General features: G+C 51.4%; 3 protein-coding genes across 6 annotated transcripts; 2 read left to right on the top strand and 1 right to left on the bottom strand.

Moving 5' to 3' along the window:
• Nucleotides 1–3896: 3896 nt before the first annotated feature.
• Nucleotides 3897–11084, top strand: SLC51B (SLC51 subunit beta). 2 transcript variants are annotated; one of them, XM_031587824.2, is made up of 6 exons: nucleotides 3897–4120; nucleotides 7241–7341; nucleotides 7822–8196; nucleotides 8481–8618; nucleotides 9064–9154; nucleotides 10486–11084. In XM_031587824.2, the coding sequence occupies exons 2-6, from the start codon at nucleotides 7302–7304 to the stop codon at nucleotides 10697–10699; spliced, it is 858 nt and encodes a 285-aa protein (XP_031443684.1). In that variant the 5' UTR covers nucleotides 3897–4120; nucleotides 7241–7301; the 3' UTR covers nucleotides 10700–11084. The 2 variants fall into 2 exon arrangements, with proteins under 2 accessions (XP_031443684.1, XP_090005251.1); XM_090149125.1 differs by having other exon boundaries at nucleotides 3959–4120; nucleotides 8484–8618.
• Nucleotides 11085–11113: 29 nt separating this feature from the next.
• RASL12 (RAS like family 12) lies at nucleotides 11114–15720 on the bottom strand. 3 transcript variants are annotated; one of them, XM_090149126.1, is made up of 6 exons: nucleotides 15041–15052; nucleotides 14848–14964; nucleotides 14102–14158; nucleotides 12850–12923; nucleotides 12591–12781; nucleotides 11115–12254 (listed from the first exon to the last, which is right to left on the bottom strand). In XM_090149126.1, the coding sequence occupies exons 2-6, from the start codon at nucleotides 14954–14956 to the stop codon at nucleotides 11888–11890; spliced, it is 798 nt and encodes a 265-aa protein (XP_090005252.1). In that variant the 5' UTR covers nucleotides 14957–14964; nucleotides 15041–15052; the 3' UTR covers nucleotides 11115–11887. The 3 variants fall into 3 exon arrangements, with proteins under 3 accessions (XP_090005253.1, XP_090005252.1, XP_031443685.1); XM_031587825.2 differs by lacking the exon at nucleotides 15041–15052 and adding an exon at nucleotides 15586–15720 and having other exon boundaries at nucleotides 11118–12254; XM_090149127.1 differs by lacking the exons at nucleotides 14102–14158; nucleotides 15041–15052 and adding an exon at nucleotides 15586–15720 and having other exon boundaries at nucleotides 11114–12254.
• A 629-nt stretch (nucleotides 15721–16349) lies between these two features.
• Nucleotides 16350–18341, top strand: KBTBD13 (kelch repeat and BTB domain containing 13). Its single transcript, XM_031587823.2, has one exon. The coding sequence runs from the start codon at nucleotides 16654–16656 to the stop codon at nucleotides 18034–18036; it is 1383 nt and encodes a 460-aa protein (XP_031443683.2). The 5' UTR covers nucleotides 16350–16653; the 3' UTR covers nucleotides 18037–18341.
• Nucleotides 18342–18345: the final 4 nt, after the last annotated feature.

Genomic DNA, 18345 nt, shown 5'->3' with positions numbered 1-18345 from the left:
CTACGGGGTGCTGCGAGGCACAGCCGCCATTTTGAGGGCGGAGCCGCCATTTTGAGGGCGGAGCCGCCATTTTGAGGGCGGAGCCGCCATTTTGTGGGCGGAGCCGCCATTTTGTGGGCGTGCCCGCCATTTTGAGGGCGGAGCCGCCATTTGGGGGGCGTGCCCGCCATTTGGGGGGCGGGGCCGCCATTTTGGGGGCGGGGCCGCCATTTTGGGGGTGGGGCCGCCATTTTGGGGGCGGGGGGAAAGCAACATGTCTGTCAGTCTGTGTGCTGCAGGGGCAGTGCCCCCTTGCCCTCCTGGCCATTGGCTGCTCTGCCACAGTGCAGAGATAATGTGCGGGGTAAGAAGGGGTGTTGACACCGCAGCCACTGTTTTCCCCTGGCCCCAATGCAGTTTTCAAGAAGCTAATGGCTGTGTCCTGCTCTGCACAGTTTTGTTCTAACAGTGATTATAGTTTAAAGAATGTTTTTTTGTAAACCACGAGGTCAGGATAATCACTTAAAGAACTGTCTTCTCCCATAACATAAGAACAAAAATATTTTATCATTTTGCTGAGAACATTCTTTCTCTGCTTGGGATGGTGGTTTACTCATGTAGAACTTCATTTAATGCATATTGTATCCAAAATTCCTTATACGTCTCAATCACAATATATCCCAGTACCTTTGATGCTAGGAATTTCTAAAATATAGCACGTGAGAACCTGTAAACAATTTATATATGCCAGGGAAAAAAAAGAAAGAAGATGTGGAAATAGAGGGCAGGTGATGACAGAAGGGTACACCAGGGAAAATGAGATTTTGTGCCACATAGAATGGTGCTGTGTAGTTCTACTCTCTCTTTTGTATTTGTCCATCGTTAGGGTTTTATTTTTCCCTCTGGCAAAACAAATGCCTCCATCTCCATTGGTAGAAGCAGAGAAGAATGAATGAGAAAGTGTACATCAGAAAAGGAAAAAAGCCAAGTGATCCTAAAAGCGTCAGTTACGTACCCTGGCAAAATGAGACAGTAAATAGAGCAAGAATTTCCTAGTTCAGCATCAACACATAAAATCTATGTGCTCCAGAAAGCTTAATTCTCTGTTAGCTGTGGAATTCTCTGTTACTTGTGGAGCCCATGAAAATCCTCAGTTGGGACACATTTGGGCTTCTCTGCAATTCCAGCCAGCTCCTCAGGGTGTAGGGTGCAAGAACATAGCAAAAAATAGATAAACAAGAGGGTAACAAGGATGAAGGAATGGCACCTGTTCAAGAGGAGATTAAAGCAACTGGAGTATTTCTGCTTGGAAAATATGTAGGAAAGATGCAGCCTAGCAATCTGACCTGAATATGAGGCTGGTAAACAAGGAACAATTAGTTGTTGCACAATAACTGTGAGATTACAAAGAATATTATCAGGCCCTTACTGATATCAGGCTCCACAAGAGAGGAAGCAGCATTCCACACAGTGCGTAATCTGACCATGTAAATTATCTCAGATTCTGAGAATATTCAAGGTTTCCAGAAGCAGAGTGAGCAGTTCACAGGAGGAAGGCTCATAGAGCGGCCCTACAATGCCAGCTTACCCTAAAGCTTGCTCTCACCACTCTCATCACTAGTGTTAAGCTCTTGCACGCACCAAACTGAAGACAACATTCTGTGTCTTGCGGAAGAGTACCAACTCCCTGGGTGAACCCTGTATTTATCACCACCACTCTGTGGCCTTCAGAACAGCCAGGAATTTACTGCACGCATTTGAATGGCCCAAGAAGCTGGCAGTTCAAACCCAGTGTTAGTTTCTTGCTGTTGGATCCCAATACAGTTGGAGCTGACAGTGCCAGTGGCACATCTGCAGTATGTAAGAAGCTTCAGCTTCTGCCCATCAAGGATCTTAAACCCAGAAGTATTCTCAGTTTTGACATTAGTTGAATCTCTTGGACATACTGCAAGTCCATGCTGAGATTTTGCCAGACATACTCGTGAAATAATTAACGTTTCATTTGAAGTACATTTATGAAGTGGACTTAAATTCACTTCAAAATACTTACTCCCAAGTAATCAATCCTCAGCTTTAACATAACTGTGTAATTCAAACAGTCTACTTTATGCCTTGCCTACAGTGTACATGAATTTTAACTCATAATTTATCTGAATGTGAATTTTTATAGCAGAATGAAAGTAACAACCTGATCGTTTTGTGGGGAAAAAAAAGAAAAAGAAAAAAGAAAAGAAAAGAAAAGAAAAAAAGAACAGCTTGCAAATCTTGAAATCTTGCTTTTCTGCTGGATTTGAACTCTGCTTTTTTTTTACATGGGGGAAAAAAAAAAGGCCTGAACATTTAGTTATTCTGTAACCAGGCATTTCAGGTCAAAGACACAGAAGGGTTCAGAAAAGATAAGCAAAATTAAAACATCAAGGTCAGAGGAGCTCTTCTTAAGAGGAGTGAAGACAAATCCAATGAGGAAGCAGAACACAAATCAATGTCATATCTACACTTTGCTTCCTTGCCAAAGACACTGAAAGAGTCTCCAAGAAGTAAATAGATATCTCCCATTAGAGTGCCAGTGTTGTCAAGGGAAGCATGAAATAAAACACTCACTGCTGAAGAGATTGCTTCTGAGTGCCTCCCCGGAGGATTACTGGGAACAAGAGCCTGCTGTAACCATAGGGGAACTGGTTTTATTTCCAGTGCTACGTCCTAAAGGCACCTTGGCTATGAGCCTGCATTCTGCCTCTTTTTGTGGGAGACAAGGATTGAAACAGGAGCTACTTTCCTGGTACACTGATACGTTTCGCTGTCTCATGCCACCCCACTCTGGCTGTTAGCTTTGGAAGCGGTACATCGGGGGTTTCCTGTGCAAGAGGAGCTACTGGGCACCTCTTTCCTTGCACATTTTTCAAAGGCAGTGGGCAAGGGAGTTTGGTTGTGTTGCCTGTGGGACCACTTGCTGGCCTGTCACTGTGTGCCTGGCATAAAGAAAGGCTCACAAGGATGCTTTGGAAACACCTCTCCTAGTGTGACGGCATTTTTTGAAACAGTCCACCTTGAAATGGGGAGGAACAAGAGGATGATTTACAGCATGGTGTGACATCCTGCTCTGACTTGTCTCCCTCTGAGGTGGGGAGATCTTGTTTCCCAGAGAACATAGTTCTAAGTGAGAGCTCTGACCTGAGCCCTGCCATGCTGACAATGAACAGCAGAACATCTCCCTCTGGGGAGGATGCATGTCTGTGGGATGAAGTTTCACAGGGGCAGCCAGAGGAAACTCTCAGTCGGATGTGGAGTGGGATTCAAAAGATTAATCACTCTGGAACAGGGCTGCAGTGCCAAAGATGCTTTGTTCCAGGCTGGAAAACACCCAGGACTGGACAAGCAAATGGAGACTGTGCCCATCTCCCATTAAGCTTTAGCTAAGCAGTGCTAGCTGTGTGCACAAAGCTTGGTGTGCCATATGCAGCTTCATTCATGAGTCAAGCAGTGCAGTGAGGCTGTATTGGAAAGGAATCATTCTTCCCAGATGTGACTGGCACAGAAATGCTAAACATCAGTCTTGTCAGGCTGTAAAGCCTCTTAGCAGCCTGTTGACTTTGCTAACTCACTCACTGGTATCTGTAAAGAAAGGGTGGCACAGTCTCTTTGTCTGCAAAATCAGTTGGCATCTAAGATGCTCTGAGAGCTTCAGAATGACTATTTTCTTAAAAAGAAAGAAAGAAAGAAAGAAAAAAAAAGCCTAATATCTGATTTATCAGGACGCATTTCCTCTATGTAACTAGGGCTGAGCCAGTCAGAACAAGCAGTATCACTTTTAACCCCAGGGTAACTGATTGCAGCGTCATTTACTCAGCGTGCTCTTTTAATACTGATTATGCCAATAGCCTGAGCAAATAAACTGGAAGTTCCCGACGGCTCATTCTTTGGAAAAAGGTCATTCACCCTGTGCTGTGCATGGCCCCACTAAAGAGGTGTGTTTTTTCAGGGACTGGGGCAAACCTCATCTGTTGGACTCCCCTCACAGGTGAGTCAGAAGCAGAATGAATCAGAGTGCATAGCACTCCAAGAGGACAGGACCTGGTCGCCATAGGAAGGAGCTGACGGGTGCTCGGGGAGACGTCTTCACACAGTGGGGCTTGAAGACATGGTGAGTTAGCTGGGATTAACTGCCATTCATGGTGCTCTCGCCTGTGGGTTCATATACAGCTACTGTTCCTTGAAAGTTCAATTATTTATTTTGGTTAGAAAGCTAAGATTCTCAATTTTAAGTAAAGGCTGCATGTCTCATTTAAGAGGAGACTGAATGGCAAGGGAGAGGTGGGCTGGGATAACTCCTGCATATAAACAACCCTGAAAGCACTTAGAGGGAAGTCTACTTTAACTGAGATTTGCTCTTTATCTTTTGACTTTTTGAAGCTTGAAAAATAGTACAGTCTGCCTTCCTGTCTCAATGTTTTAAATACTAAAGATTCTTCTTGTGTTCTTTAAGTGAACTCAGCTCTCAATGTACCTTTGTATATACAAACTCATCCATTCGTTTCTTCATGGTGTGACACTGTATATCCTTTATGAATCCCAAAGACAGGGCGTCCCGCTTGGGTAATATATTTGGAATAACTGACACAGCTGAACATGATCAGTTAAGACAACCAGCAGAGAAAGGGTCTGGATGACAAGAGGAGACTGTTCTACAGAGTCTGGGATGCAACAAGCTCATTGTCTCACACTGTGTAGTGAGTATTGAGGAGAAAGACTAACAGGATGGTCTTTCCAGATGTTTTTTGTTTCCATCTTATATCACTATAGTGAGTCTCCGAGGACTTGTCATTTGCAGGGTGAGGGCAGTATCTGGCTTGAAAAGCAAGCAAAGTGTTAGGCCTGATAAGGATCAAGATAGAAAGCACATGGTGGCTCCACAGCATATGTGGAACAAGATTAGTTTTCTTGAGGTTTCATAAAATGCCATCAAATTCCAGAAATCCTAGTTTTGAGCAGGAGGATTTGGGGGTGGCATTGGTGAGTGACTCCTTGTTCGACAAGTACATGCAGCATATGCATTTTGCAGGTTTCAGTGTGAAAATGCCATTTCCAAAACGAAAACAAAGATGAGATGGTTCAGGTACAAACATAAAATCAGAGCAGCACAGGCAGAATGTTTCCTTCATAGATGCTGGCCTGTTTGTTCCTTCTGCTTCCACACATGCTCAAAATGCATGTACTGCCTCTCATTTGTGTTCCCCATGTTGTACCAAAGCTGGGAAGCACCCTCTGTCTTCAGAGGCTGTGACCAAATTCCACAGCTTTGAGTTGTCTAAAGCCTGTGTCTAGGGGCTTGCCCCATCCAACAGCGGCCAGGGCAGCTGCTGAGACACAGGGTAGGGGAGCAGTGGCAAAGGCATCACCCGCGCTCTCTCACCTTGTTTGGTGATGCAGTGCTCACCCGAGCTGGGACATGAAGAGCAGAGCAAAGCATCTCCTCGGGGAAAGGTGGAGGAGATGACTTTGGAGGACATCCAAACTCTTCAGAGAGTGTTTGATGTGGGGCTCACTGGTCCTTACTGGGTAAACTGGTGGTGCAGGCAGTGTTCTGGATCGCACTGGACAGCCACACGTGGAGGATCGACAGTCCTGAGGGAGCTCTCCCCTGGGGTGGAGACAGACCCGAGAGCACTTTGTTTTGTAGCTTTGGTGAACGAAACTTCCAAACTAGTTTGGTCAGTTCAGTGTGGATGTAAAAGATCCTTATAATAACAGGAGTTTCCTTTAAAGGCTTTTACCTGTTTGTCCTGCTAATACAAGATAAATATCCATTTTCCCAAGAGGCATCTTTTAGCAGTCTTCTGGAGTGTTCCTGCTGTGCAGCTGCTCAGAGGTGTCTCTCCAGTTGAGGAACACCTCAGGAGAAAATCTGCAATAAGTATGTCAAATATTCCTGCTCAAGCAAATGATTAGACAAAAGCCCTGCACAGCAAGATTTAACACATTCAGGTGGCATTTCTTACAAGGGTGTAGCAGACTTATAAGTTGGTTTCGTTGGCACCAGCACTCCATTTCCTCCTTTCTGGGGAGTGAGCTGTGTGAACAGCTAAAGCTTACCTGGACCATGAGGTTATTGGCATACCTAACTGCTGCAAACAGTTTTATTTGTATATTCCGAAGTGTAAGATCAAAGCAGACCACGTGATATATTTCAGAGTCCTGTCCTAAAGCATCGCTAACAGGAGAATTTCTGGCAGCAGGGAGCAAGCCTGCATGCATGATTGGCTATAAACTGTGGACTTTGAATTGTGAAGACATTGAGAGTGGGGGGTGGAAATGGGAGCAATCATTAGGTCTATAACCGATAGGACAAACGCTTGCCCAAGGAGTCAGCTGGAGCGTTACTGACACAACTGGCGCTGTGGAACATGTCTGTGAGTGACTTCCAGGGAACAGCTTCAGTCAGCTCCTGGCCATGCTATAAATACAATTAAAAGTTGTGAGTATCAGACAGCCACTAAAGTCCAGCCTTCATATAATAATTAATCGCCTGTGGGGCCATTCACCTATGAGTGGATGACAATTCAGATAAAGCCAGTGAGCAGTGACAGCATCTCTACTGCCTTGTGGCTGAGCAGTGGGTTGAGTAGATCCAACACTTCTGGTCTCAAGATAACTTAGAATGGACAGTTTTCCTTGCCTCTGATTCCATTCCTTCCATTGGCAGTCATTAGTCTCCAGGCAGTATCCTCGGTAGTGCTGGCTGCGCTCAAGCTGTGCTTTTATGGGCTGTGTGGACAAAACTGGCCAAGCTCACATGGTCCTGCCTGCCTCATGGACTGGGAAGTGGCAGAGATACAGTCAAGCTGGGTGGGATGGGACCAGGGAAACTGAAAGTCTTCTGCTCAGATCAGGGCCCTCTAAGGGAGGCTGAAGAACTACATTGGACAAGCAGCTATAAAACTTGGACTAATGCCACTGACAAATGGGGGACTAAAGGTCAAGGAATTGCTTTCTGCTTCCCGTATGAATGGGAGATACCTTTGCCTCAATGGCAAGCAGGCTATTATTCCTCTTGAAGGTGAGCCTTCTCCTCCCTCATCCCACACCCTTATGAGCACAGATTTGTTTAAAAGATTATCATTTCTACTTGTACTTTTGTCTCATCTTCTGTAGACATCAGAAGAGAACACAATGGCCCACTGTCTGCACTCCTTGTGCGCAATAACTCATGTAACTTCCAGGGCTCTTGGTGACAGAATCTTCACCTCTTGCCTTTCTTTCCCAGGAATCTGCACACTGAAGAAACACTGGTGAAGTCGTGATCCACCCCAGTTGCACAGACAAATATGAAGTTACTCTGGATAATCTCATTTTTTCTGCTGCAAGGTAGTGTTAGCTTAGAGCACAATGGTGTGGGTGAAGAAGGTTACATTTGCTAGGGCTGTGCCTCTTTATAGACTCACCCATTCCAGGCGCAGCAGGGGTTACAGCATGACATTGTGTGCAGGGCAGGCTCACAGGAGCTGGAGGCCCATGTACAAGTGTTTCCAGCCTTGTTGTATGACCTTACAAACGCCTCACTGGCTGAGGACAAACACCTCTTTGAGTGTGCACATGTAGTATCATGGCAGAGGCATGCATACAGCTGTCTGGAAACAGGTCTTTTCCGTCTCCAGGACATGGGCCCTCTTTTTCTCACAGTACACCATGAGCAGCTGGGCCTAGCCATAAGGAAGTCTGCACCCTAGACCTTTGCTCACAGCAGTATTGCAACCTCTTTTGCATCAAGGAAGACACCTGACTGTCGTGAGGGTGACACACAAACTGCGTGTGGGTGTTCACACTTATATTCTGATTTCTTTGCAGACACTGAAGCTTTCCTGCTGCAGAATGCTAAAATCAAACAGTGTTTACAAGCCAGCCCAACGGACGGGAATTTATTGCTGTCGGACTGTAATTCAGCATCAGATTTCCAGAACTGGGTTTGGCAAGGAGATTATTTGAGGAATCGTGGCACACAGAGCTGCCTCTCCGTGGTGGAAGCCAACAGAGTGCAGACAAGTCCTTGTGACAGCATGGGCTTCACAAGGTGGGACTGCTCCAACTCATTGCTCTTTCCTCTGGGCAGCAGCCAGGGCTACCTGGTGGCAAGCAAAAAAGGAGTCACGCTCGATAATGTGAGAGGTCTCAAGGCTCAGTGGCAAAGCACTGCAGAGAGGAGTGTGTGCAAGGAGAAAGCAGGTCAGTGCTGCCCATGGGGCCCCGTGACACGCACTGCTGGGGAATGTGGGAGGGCAGTGAGCATCCTGGGGTCTTTCCAGCCCTGAGTGCCCCACTTGGGACCTGCAAAAATGCATTCATCAAAGATGCTCCCTACTTTCTGAGCATATAAAACAAGGTTATGCATCAGAGCTTCATTCTGTTTGCTTGAAGAGATGTCATGGACAACCCTGGGAGCTAAGGGGAAGGCTATTTTTTGCCTGCAGTGAAAGACCACCATATCTTTCTGTTCTTTTCCTCCACAGCAGCACAATATAGCTACTTACCCGCAGCCCTTACCAGCACACGTGTGTATGACCACACAGCATTCAGTGCTGAACTTGTGCTGGATATGGAGCCAGAAAAGCTGGAGGAGCTGCTGTGGTTCTTCCGCAGAGAAGACCGTAAGTCCTATCGATGTTTTGGGGTTGAGAGTTGACATAGAAATGTATAATTCCTGGATGTGAACCCTCCTGCCTAATTGAGGTGCCTGAGAGATTTATCTAAGGGGATTATTTACCCCAGAAATACAAACCCTCTGTTTCACCTCCAAAAGAAGTGGGACATGCCTGAGGCCAAGGCATGAGGCTTTGCTGTGATATGGTTTGGGGAGCTGTGACAGGCAGGAATCAATTCTGCAAGTCTCCAGCCCAGTAAGGGAGGGTTGGCTGGGGTTATCTCCAAAAACAAGAGCTGAGGGCTCTGCTCTTGATGCTGAACACCTCTGGCCTCAGCCTGCAGCTGAGATATAGCAGCAAGAGTGTAGGGATTCTCGAGAAAACCTGGCTGGGCTCTGCAGGCCACACTTCTCCATGCATGCCAACACTGCCTGTTTGTGCTTTTCCCCAGCATCAGCATGGAATTACTCCATCCTTGTGCTTTCCTTTGTGGTCACAATTTTGGGTTTTGTCCTTCTGGCCATTAACATTTCACGAAACAGGTAAGTTGGGGAAAACTTAGGGGTCATTTGAGGTGTGGTGGTGCAGTAAGAGCCTCAAACAGAGGGACAGTTCATTGTAAAACATTGCATGGCTCCTTGCTCTCCTCATGTGTCACTCAGAACAAGCCACTTTACTTCTCTGTGAATCCTTAGTAAAGCATCTGTCAAAGCATTGGCTAGCCCAAGAGATGTGTTAGGAGGAAAATGCCATTATCTGGGGTGCATTAAAAGGAGTGTGGCCAGCAGGTCGAGGGAGGTGATCCTCCCCCTCTACTCTGCCCTGGTAAGGCCTCATCTGGAGTACTGTGTCCAGTTCTGGGCTCCCCAGTACAAAAAAGACAGGGATCTCTTGGAAAGAGTCCAGCGGAGAGCCACAAAGATGGTGAAGGGCCTGGAGCATCTCCCCTATGAGGAAAGGCTGGGTGAGCTGGGTCTGTTTAGCCTTGGGAAGAGAAGACTGAGAGGGGACCTGATCCAGGTCTATAAATATCTAAGGTGTGGGGGGCAAAGTGGCGAGGCCAGACTCTTTTCAGCAGTGTGCGGAGACAGGACAAGGGGAAATGGCCAGAAGCTGGAGCATAGGAAGTTCGGCACCAATGTGCGCAAGAACTTCTTTACAGTGAGGGTGACGGAGCACTGGAACAGGCTGCCCAGGGAGGTTGTGGAGTCTCCTTCTCTGGAGATATTCAAGACCCGCCTGGACGCCTACCTGTGCGACCTGGTGTAGGGATCCTGCTTTGGCAGGGGGGTTGGACTCGATGATCTCTGGAGGTCCCTTCCAACCCCTACGATTCTGTGATTCTGTGATTCTGTAAATATGTGTATGTGAGGTGCTCTCCTATAAGTACAGGAGCACTCAGGGACTCAAGCAGGACTTCTCAGCCATCTGCATTCCCACAGTGTGGGAGTGTGCTGTCCCATTGCACAACAGTCCTTGAGCTGAGGGATAACTCACTGCCTTCTAGGGTGAGAAAACATACACCTGCGTCAGAGCTTTCATCTTGAAGTAAGAGCAACAGAGATGCTGCAGGTCTGCCCTGCCATCCTCTCATTTAAATGGTGGCTTGCTGAGTGTTACTGCCTTGCTTTAAGCGATGTGGTGCACTGTGTGTTCTTCAAATGTAAACACTGTGGCTGTGTGTACTCAAACACTTGAGACCACTTACATGACACAGTGCAGCTGGCAGAGCTTCCTGTAAGCAGTTGAAGTATTCCCAGTGTTGAGCGTGCAGAGAGATGGAGGGAGCAGTCACCTCGGGTAGGCACGCACCCCAAACGTGGGCCTGGCTCACTGCTTCACTCCTTAGTTCCTTTTTATGCTCTCGCTGCAGGAAAAGGAAGAAGCATAAAGAAGCAGTGCAAGCTCCCCAGAATTCTGAGCTGGAAAGCAAGCAAGCCCTTCTACCAGTGCCAGAATACAGCCCAGAAAGCCTGCAGAAGCCAGAGCCGCTGCCACAGGACGAGAGATCGGGAGAGGTGCTGGTTCAGTGGAAGGATGGGACTGTCACCACTCTGTACAGAGAGACAGCAGAGGATGCCATGTAACAGCTGATGTCAAACGCCTTAGGGCAGTTAGGCCCTAAGGAACCTACCAGAATATCTCAATTCACAGCAACAGAAGATCAAAAAGTTGAAAAATTTTACCTGGAAAAAATAAAGAAATAAAAGGAAAAAGAAAAAAAAAGAAAAGAAAACAGCAGAGCTGTGTCAGTAGAAGTGGCTCAGGTCTCAGAGGCAAACCTGTGCCTCCCCGCTGCAGCCTCGTTTGGCTGATCTTTACGCCCCTCGCTCAGCTGCCACCTGCTGGGGTGGGAGGAGAGTTGGGGGCTCACAGTCAGCCAGGGACCATGCCCTCACCTGCAGATGTGGAAACACTGACAATGAAGCAGGGGAGTGTTTGTTCTTTTTCAAAAGTTACCTTTATTAAAATATTTTCCAAAGTGCTTGATCAAAATCCTGTATTGAATCTCTATATATCACTCTAGTCGTATCTATATGAATATATGTACGTTTATGCACATGGAAATCTTACTCTGCGGATAGATGCGACTCTGGGGAGAGGCAGAACATTCACCTCAAGGAACACAAGCACACAGCCCTGGGCCTTGGCACGGGCAGAGCCTGCTCATGGCACACAGCACTCTGCAGTAGGATCTGCTTCACACCCTTCACAGGGCACACGTGGAGGCCATGAAATAACTTAAGACATTTGGAAAAGAGAACAGTTTTTTTAAAGAAAAGCTTTTAAGAATGTGGTGAAGCATCTTCGCTTGCAAAACCTTTGAAAAGGAACATTGTCCTGTAAAAAGTTGGTTAAAAAAAAAACCAGCTGTTTTGGTGTTACTTATTTCAATGCACAGGGACCGGTTTTAGGGCACCTGAGGCCCGTAGTCAGCTGTGACATTATCCACATCTTTCTCATTTGGAGGAAAAAAATAAATTCTTCCTAGTTATTGCTTGGTGAGGGGACCCATGAGACACAGGTGTCTCTGTGTTTGATTAAGGAGTGGTTCACACTCCTGGGGCTCCCATCTGCCTGCTGGTGCGTGGTCCCATTCACACATGGAAGCCCGAGCAGCCGTGGACAGCATGGCTCTCCAGCAATGCTTCTTGGCTCCAGGTGGAGCCCCAGTCCACAGATACATCACCCAGGCAGGGCTGTGCAGGGTCAGTGGGATGAAGTCCCCATTCCTGGTGCTACCAGCCCCGTGCAGAACAAGGAAGGGATGCACCTCAAAATATCTTGAAACCTTTTAGCAAGGTGAGCGTGGGCGCTTTTCTTTTGCTCTGAGCCCGCGACGACTTGACAGTGACCAGCTTGGCTTGGGCCACCGAGGGGATCTCCTTGAGGTTGACAGTAGACAGAGTGTTGATGGTGCAGCTGGCCAGGCCGTGCCGAGTGGCCATGGCCAGGCAGGGCTGCTCCTCGGCAACGAAGAGAGGCCGCAGGGCTGGGCTGTGCTCTGCCTCGCGCCGCAGCTCCCGCACCGCCTGGTGGAAGACGTGCTGCACCGCTGCGAAGTCCTGGCACGCCGACACCTCGTAGAACAGGCACCCAAACTTGGTGGCCAGGGACGTCCCTTCGGCTTTGGTCACCTGCCTGAGGAGAGTGGAGGGGGCAACGGCATGGTCTCACTTGATGCACTTGGCCCACTAGAAAGGAATGAGGGGTCCTCTTGTTTTGGCAACGATGGGACAACAAAGAAAGGCAAGTGAGGGTGTAGGGTGTGGAGGTGATGACAGAACCCCTTGGAAAGGGGACAGGTCTTGAGAGCAGGACCACTGGTTGAGGACCAGTGGGATGAAGGCTCAGCTTGTCAAGGCCCCATAGCCACCCCAAGGCATCCCACCAAAGGCAGCAATGGGCTCCGAGCAAGCACACTGCCCCATTGGCAGCGGGGCCGTTTCCCACTGGGAAAAGAAGGGCGGTGGGTACCTGTACTGCTCCATGTCCAGCTTGTTGCCCAGCAGCAGCACGGGGCTCTGGCGCTGGCAGCCCCGCGCATGCCGGGCGAGGACATCGAGGTAGCGGCCACAGCCCTCAAAGCTCCTCCTGTTGTCAATGCTGTAGACAACGAGGAAGGCATTGGCCCAGTGCAGGTAGCGCTCGCAGTTAACGGGGCCGTCCTGGGGATGAGAGGAGCAGGTGAGCATGGTACCACGTCACTGTGGAACCGGCGCTGCCCGGCCCTCACCTGGTCGGCCGTGTCCATCACCTTCAGCAGCACGGGCTGCTGGTCCACCAGCTCCTCCGAGGCATAGGTGTCCTCTGCAAGGCAAGGGTGGCTCTGAGGATGGGTTGTGCATCCCCAGTGCCAGGAAAAGCCCGGCTGGGGTGTCATGGAAATAGCTCAGCTTATGGTAAGGAGCATCTTCTGCTGGGAGACACATTGTGCTCCTTCCAACAGCGTCATTTGGGAAGGATGCAGTGGGGAGAGGCCTGGCTGGGAGCTGCTTTCTCCCACTGCATGCAGAAAGCAGGGTGGCATATTTGTTCTTTCCACCTCCTGTCACCATCTGGCAAGAAATCGAGCCCCCACCCACTCTGAACCACCCTAACCACAGCCTCACTAACCTGACAGGATTCATCTCCTTGAAATTTAACCCCAGAATCTGCTGCATTTTTGCAAGTGGGGGCTGATTGCTCTCCACCCCCACCATGGGCTCCAGCATGGCCATCACCCCCTGGCTCAGCCCTTATCTCAGTGCCACGACCCAGTGAGACGTGGCAGCCAAGGGCTCAGCACGGGGCTGAGCACCCATCACTCAGGCAAAAGCAGCAAGGCCTCGCTTTGGGAACCAGGAGGGCTCCTCCACTGGGGGATGCCTTCTCGTGGCTGCTCCTGGTGGGTGCCTTTTGGGGAGGTTTTGCCGTGGGAAGATGGCAGAGCTGCTGTGAAACTGAACAGAGGATTTTTCCTTCTTTCCTAAAAGCGATTAGGGGCTGGAGCCACTTCCTGGACAGGCTCCATATCTCCTGAACGTCCCCGATAAATCATTTACAGCTCTTCACTGCAGACTGGAAACAAGCCCAGGAAAATAGTTATTAATTACTCAAACAGAGTGGAAAAGAAATTGCCCAGAGCCACTCCACGGCACCACGCGGTCCCCAGGGACACCTGCAGTGCAGCACTTCCCATCTCTGCCCAACACCCCAAAGAGTGATGGGGGGCCACATCTGGTGAGGTGATACAAGGAATCACTGCTTCCTATGGGACGCGCCTGTTTTGAGTTGAATTCAGCCCTTTTGACATTTCTCATGTCTTTTGGGTTTGTTTATTTATTTGGTGGGTTTTGTTTGCTTGTTTTGCTTTTTGGTGCCGTGCTGTTTTTTTATCTCCCCTTTAGATGCTGTACTCGTGGGAAGTGTGGGAGATGGGAAACAGAGCACGTTGGGGACATGCAGGGAAAGCTGGGGTACAATAACTGGGGGGAGAAATGCCTTACCCAGGTTGGGGTCATACTCGCTGATAAACCTCTTGGTGAGAAATTTCACTGTCAGCGCTGCAGGAGGTGGAGGAGGATGGCATGGTCACCCCACTGAGCAGCGTGCTGTCACCTCCCATCACCGCACACCCCACCCACAGGCAGCAGTGGGGCTGTTCACCCCTCTCCCATCTGCCTTCTACCCCTTTTCCCAGCCCAAAAGCAACTTTTTCCCCCCAAATCCTGCCCACTTGTCCCACGCTTCCCCAGGATTGCCTCTCAGAGAGCAATGTTGTTTTCTTTGCACTAAGAAGAAAGCCATTCTGTGCCAAACATCTACGATTTGATGATTTTTAAAGACTTTCACCTCACCAGTGGGGCACAGGGATGGCCTCCGGGCACCCACTTTTGGGACATGTGTGCTTCCCTGCAGGACTCATGCAGAACACAGCCCCAAATCGCACAGATGGAAACATTGCTGCTACCCAAAAGGTCCACAAAGCCATTAATATAAATATACATCCAAGGGAATCACATGCAAAACAAGCAAACGCAGCCACAGCCGTGCACATGACCCAGGGGGCTCTGGAACGATTGCAGAGGAACTTTCTCCTTTCCCAAACACACAAAACCCCCTTGTCGCAGGGATGCTGCCCGGCACCGGGGCAGGGATGCTGCAGTGGTGCCAATGCTGGAAGCAGGAGCGGTGCAGGCACCCGCGGCTCCCGAAAAGCCATACAGCAGCTGCGGCTCAGCGCTGCTCCCACCTGACTTTCCAGCCCCCCGGCACCCCAGGATGGCCACGTTGCACTCTGCCACGGAGCTCTGCGGCGGTCGCTCGGTGCTGACCCGCGGTTTGCCGAACATCGAGGCCATCCTCGGTCCTGCGAGAGAGCGAAGCAACGATGGGGGGACCCCATTTCTACCCCCACCCCGAAAAGAGAGAAAGCAGCGTCCCACCTGCCGCTGGGATGTTGGACGCTCGGAGGTCACGGCGGTGCCGGGGAGCAGCGGCCCCAGTGCCGCTCGCAATGAATGAGGCAGGAGGAGGCGAGTGCTGCTCCCCCCGCTCGGGTCGCAGCCAAACTCCTTGTAAGGCAAGCTGCCGCGCGGGGCCGGACTGGACACGCGTCCCCGGCCACCCTACTGCCGTCCCTCTGCCTGCATTGCCCCCGCAGCAAATTTGCAGAGGGACAATGGCTGGTATCGCCTTTGCACATCAATGATCCCAGTGCGCCTTGCTGGGACCCCCCAATGGGCACAGACCCTCCTAGCTTCCCCTGTGCCACTCAGCTGAGGACAGCGCGCTCAGCGCATCTCCCACCGGCACAGTGTGCTTCCATCTATCCCTGTGCGTTCCCTGCTCCTTCGATACAAGATGCACTTCAGCATGGATAACGTCTGCTGCCGGCAAGGTTAGCGGGGAGAAAACAAACAAGCAAGCACAAAACCACCCTTTTTCCACCCAAAACGCATGGGGAGAACAGAGCACAGGCAGTACTCACCGCTGCCGACCGCCCCGAGCCATCAGCACAATGGGATCCAAACCCGGGGAGGAGGTGGGAGCTGGAGGCAGCGTTGTCATGGAGATCACAGCGGTTGGGATGGGGCTCCCAGATGGGGCTGGACGCGGCCCCCACGGTCCGTGCACAGCCCCAATCCGGGGTGCGGGCGGCATCAGCGCCCAGGAGTGAGTGGAGGATATTTTTAAACCCTTCCAAAATAGCCTGTGAACGTGGAAGTCCCAGCAAGCTGTCCCAAGGGGGGGACTGGATCAACCCCCCGGGGAAGGAAGGACAGACACTTGGGGACTGATTTTTGGGGGGATGGCAACACGCCCCTGCCCTACATCCCCCTTTGGATACAGATGGAGAGTGATCCAAAGCAATCCAAAAGAAATCTTACTTCTTTCCTTAAGCCATTACCGATCTGGGAAAGCTCTGCTTCCCAGCACAGGGTGCAGCAAAGCTTCACCCTTCTTCTGCACAGGGACCTTTTGGGGAGCACAGCACTGCCACCATTGGTGCCCCACTGCTGCACTGACACTGCGCCTGCACCGTCCCCACAGAGCACACACTGTGTTACTGACCAGGGATGGATTCTGCCCCCACTGCTCCTCCTGGGGCAGCCCCAGGAAGAACCCAAAAAGGGCTCTTCCTGCGTTGGGCCGTGCAGAGCCCCTTTCCCACGGCCGAGCTGAAGGCACGGAGATTTGCTGACATCCGTCCCCCACTGCGGCCATACAACTAAGGGAAAAAATAGAGAAAAAATAGCACAGCCCTGTGCTCTTCCCAGCAGGGAGGGCAGCCACGTGCAGCCCGCCCTGTGATGTCCATGGCCTGTGATGGGAAATGAGAAGGATGCCCCAATGTGCCAGCAGCCCCACAGCCACAAGGGAACCTCGCTGTGCTTTCGGACAGAGCCTGTGGAAGGGGCATGCTGCCCGGGGGCCGATCACGAGCCAGGCTATCTTTAGCTGAAAGGATTTAGGTTACAGCGAGCAGCCGCCGGGACGCAGGGCAGACACCCGAGGGTGGGCACAGCGAGGAGGGGCTGCCCCAGAGCCGGGCAGGATGAGCCCGGAGGATGAAGGTGCACGGGTAGGGCCCTCGGGAAGGGTGCGGATCCGCGTGGAGGAGCAGTGCTTCTCGGTGGAGAAGGCATTGCTGGTGGAGAGCAGCGAGTACTTCCGTGCCCTGTTCCGCTCGGGCATGAGGGAGAGCACGCAGGAGGAGATCGGGCTGGGCGGGCTGAGCGCTGCTGGATTCCTGGCCATGCTGCGTGTGCTGGCGGGCGAGCGGCCCGCGCTGGGTGGCGAGGAGACCTTCCAGGCAGTGGAGTGTGCAGCCTTCCTGCAGGTGAAGCCCTTGGCCAAGTACCTCATCCACTCCATCGACTCTGACAACTGCCTCCTGCTGTACCACGCTGCCGCTGTGTTTGGCCTCCTGGACCTCTTCCATTGTGCTGCGCTCTACATCCGGGACAGCTACGCCGAGCTGGAGGAGCACCTGGGCTGTCTGCCCGCCGACCTGCTGGCCTACGTGCAGGCCCTGCTGCCCAGCACCTTCGTGGCGGTGGGAGCCCACACGCCCACCTTCGAGTTCCTGGAGGACCTCTCCAGGACTATCTGCTACCTGGACGAGGAGAGCAACACATGGAGGACGCTCTCCTGCCTGCCGCTGAGCGCCAGCACGTTCCTAGCCGGCATGGCGACCATGGACAACAAGATTTACATTGTGGGCGGCGTCTACGGGGCCAGCAAGCAGGTGGTGGAGAGCAGCTTCTGCTACGACGCCGACACCGACGCCTGGAGCGAGTTCCCCAGCCCACACCAGCTGCGCTACGACGTCCGGTTGGTGGGCCACGAGGGCTGCCTTTATGCTATTGGCGGGGAGTACGAGAAGATCTCGCTCAAGTCTGTGGAGAGGTACGACGTGGCCTCCAACACCTGGACGTTCGTCTCTGATCTGCCGCAGCCAAGCTCGGCTGCACCCTGCGCCCAGGCCATGGGGCAGATCTTCGTCTGCTTGTGGAAGCCATCGGACACCACCATCATCTACGAGTACGAGAGCCAGCAGGACGCCTGGCTTCCCGTCACCGAGCTCAAGCGGCACCAGAGCTACGGGCACTGCATGGTGGCCCACCGTGACAACCTCTACGTCATGCGCAACGGCCCCGGAGACGACTTCTTGCGCTGCGTCATCGACTGCTTCAACCTGAGGTCACGGCAGTGGACGGCTCTGCCCGGGCAGTTCATGAACAGCAAAGGAGCTCTCTTCACTGCCACCATCAAGGGTGACACGGTGTACACCGTCAACAAGATGCTGACGCAGCTCTACTCGGTGGAGGAGGAGGCCTGGAGGGTCAAGAAGGAGCGGGCGGGCTTCCCGCGCAGCGGCTCCCTGCAGACCTTCCTGCTGCGGCTGCCCCGGCGCAATCACGACATCGCCACGTAGCCGTCCGCTCCCCACCTCGGGGTGCTCTCCTTGCATATGGTCTCAGCTCTGTGCACAGCTCCCCTGGGCTCCTCTCCTCCTCTTGCCAAGGATACTCCACGTCGGACCCAGAGGTGACGAGGCACCCTGCGATAGGGGAAGGGGCGACAGGAGCTGCTGTCACAGCAGCCTCGTGCAAAGCACCATGAAGGGCGAGCCCAGGGCACACAGGGCTTTGTGGCTTCTGCAGAGAACAGGCTCTGGAGAATGCAGACATATTTATTTGGACTGCATACTGAAGATATGCAGCATAAAACCTGCTCTCTGCTC

The sequence above is a fragment of the Phasianus colchicus genome, chromosome 12 (genome assembly GCF_987193195.1).
Source record: "Phasianus colchicus chromosome 12, bPhaCol1.hap1.1, whole genome shotgun sequence".
Taxonomy (NCBI): domain Eukaryota; kingdom Metazoa; phylum Chordata; class Aves; order Galliformes; family Phasianidae; genus Phasianus; species Phasianus colchicus.
Note: the sequence above shows the minus strand (reverse complement) of the source record. Positions and strands in the feature narration are given on the sequence as shown.